At 66.6% G+C, this 2,362-nt stretch overlaps 1 protein-coding gene across 1 annotated transcript in view; it reads left to right on the top strand.

Moving 5' to 3' along the window:
- Window positions 1-2,362, top strand: part of ACAP3 (ArfGAP with coiled-coil, ankyrin repeat and PH domains 3) — a 13,144-nt gene that overhangs the window by 1,243 nt on the left and 9,539 nt on the right. Inside the window, exons 4-7 of the mRNA XM_023521634.1 lie at window positions 362-539; window positions 806-984; window positions 1,740-1,859; window positions 2,044-2,097. Of these exons, the coding sequence (XP_023377402.1) occupies window positions 362-539; window positions 806-984; window positions 1,740-1,859; window positions 2,044-2,097 (531 nt within the window). The remainder of the gene's footprint in view (window positions 1-361; window positions 540-805; window positions 985-1,739; window positions 1,860-2,043; window positions 2,098-2,362) is intronic.

Genomic DNA, 2,362 nt, shown 5'->3' with positions numbered 1-2,362 from the left:
GGAGATCGTGCTGAGCTGCACCCCACGTGAGGGACTCGCCCTGCCTGGGCCTGGGGAACCCTGGGAACACGCCCCTCTGCTGCCGGCTTACCTCCGCCCACCCACCTGAGACCTGTCCCTGGAGGCCTGCCTCTCACCCCTGGACTGAGCCCCATTCCCATTGTCCCTTGTCCCCAGGGGGCCAGATGGGCCCGGCTCACCAGCTGAGGAGGTTGGGGGGGCACCAGGATCCTGGCCCCATTTCCCTATTTCCTGTTCCCGGAGCATGGGGGTCACGTGCCCGACCCATCTGCCTCTGCCTTCCGGGGATTCTCCCAGTGGCTCCTCTGGTGACGTCATGCATTAACTCTCCCCTCCCCAGACAGCCCACCGTCAGGCTGCCCAGGGGGAGGGGGTCCTCCAGAGCCTGACCCACCCCTCTGGGCAGACCGTGCCATTCAGTGTTCTGAGGGTGGGGGACTCAGGGTCTCTGGAAACCAGAGACAGCGACTACCCAGTGCTCTGGGCTTTGGCCAGACACTTTTGCTCCTGGGCCAAAGGTGCCAGGCTGGGGTGGGGGTCAACTCTGGGCCCTGGAGAGAGATGGGCACTGGGCAGGAGGATGGCCAGCAAGGCTGGTCCCTGCCCCACACGTGTACCTGTCCTAAGGGCCACAGCAGCCGAACCCCAGATGGGGCATCACATCTGACTGGGGTGTAGTAGGCGCTGAGTGTCTCTGGAGTCAGCTGGACCTGGGTCCCTGTCCAGGCCCCTCCTTCTTGGGTGGTGGCTGAGTCTCCCAGCCTCCATTCCTGGCCTGTCTGAGGGGTATGGGGTGGGAAGGGGGCCCACAGGAGCAAGTGGCCTTCAGCCGAGCAGCCACTTCACACCGCGGTGCCAGCGCGCTGGCTGCAGGCTGACCGCCGGCCACCCTGTCCCCATTGCAGGGCGACCGTCGATGAGGTGGAGACAGATGTGGTCGAGATCGAGGCCAAACTGGACAAGGTGAGGGAGGGCGGGGCGCACTTGGTGTAGGGCTGCCGTCTGCTCCCGCTCCTGGCCACCTGTGCGTGCGCACGCGTGGGGTCGCGCGTGTGATCACGTGTGTGTGAGTGTGTCTGCTCCTGTGCCCGGTCACCTGTGCGTGTGCACGCGTGGGGTCGCGTGTGTGAGCGCGTGTGTGTTGCACATGGGGCGTGCAGCCTGTGTGTCCTGCACGAGACGTGGCCGTGTCCCCCACTTGCCCCAACTGCCTTCTGTGCCTGTCCCAAGTGCCATGGTGCCCACACACGGTGTCTGCCCCTAGGTCTCCCATCAAGTGGGGGTGGGCCTTGGTGAGTTCCCTACAGCCTTGTCTTTGGGGGAGGAGACAGCTGCTGGGGGCTGAGCCTCTGAGTGACTGGGTTGAGGGCTAAGGGGAGAGGTAGGGGAGGCAGGTGGGGCAGCGTCCCTGAGCCCCACACCAGCCAGTCCTGCTGACCCTTGGCTGGCACCACGTGTCTACGCCAGCCCCGGGTTCTCTGCTCAGGGCATCCCTGTCCTGCTCCAACCTGCTGCTCTGGAGCCGAGGCCCCGGTGGCACAGCGGGCTGGGGGTGAGGGTGGGCAGTACTGGCCCCTCTGCAGCCTCGAGCAGCTCCAGGGCAGCCGTGTTCTGGTTCCGATGGGCCCTGAGCTGCGTCTGGCTGTCCCGGCTCCCGGTGGCGGCCAGGGCCGGTGCAGGCGGGCCACGTGAGTGCTGTTCCCCCGTCTCATCCGCAGCTGGTCAAGCTGTGCAGCGGCATGATCGAGGCTGGCAAGGCCTACGTCACAACCAACAGGCTCTTCGTGAGCGGCGTCCGAGACCTGTCTCAGCAATGCCAGGGTGACAGCGTCATCTCGGTGAGGGGCTGCTGACCTTTGACCTCCAGCCAAGGGCAGCATGGGAAGGCAGCCCCTTGAGGGTGTCAAGGCCCTGGGAGCAGGGGTGGCTCTGTGGCCCGTGGCTGGGAGGTGCTGGCCCTCGGGGCGGGAGGTGCTGGCCCTCCCATCTGAGTGGGCGGGTCTCCCCCCCCCGCCCCCCCAGGAATGTCTGCAGAGGTTTGGAGACAGCCTGCAGGAGATGGTCAACTACCACATGGTGAGCGCGGCCGGGCCGGCAGGGGCCCGTCTTCCTTCCTTGCCCCGTTGTCCCGCTGTCCCGCTGTCCCAGGCCAGGCTGCCCCGCTGGCTCCTCGCAGGCCCCGCCCAGCCTGGACGGCTCTCAGGGCTGGCTCTGAGGAAGCTGAGCTGGCTCCGGGGGAGGCCGTTTTTCAGCTCTTCTAGTCTGCGGGTGGCGGGACTTCACGAGGTGCTCTGCTGTGTCCCCAGTGAGGGCCAGACAGTAGGGAAGGTGAGGGAGGTGG

Source organism: Pteropus vampyrus, unplaced genomic scaffold, assembly GCF_000151845.1.
Source record: "Pteropus vampyrus isolate Shadow unplaced genomic scaffold, Pvam_2.0 Scaffold309, whole genome shotgun sequence".
Taxonomy (NCBI): domain Eukaryota; kingdom Metazoa; phylum Chordata; class Mammalia; order Chiroptera; family Pteropodidae; genus Pteropus; species Pteropus vampyrus.
The sequence above is the reverse complement of the archived record's forward strand: the minus strand, read 5'-3'. Positions and strand labels throughout refer to the sequence as shown.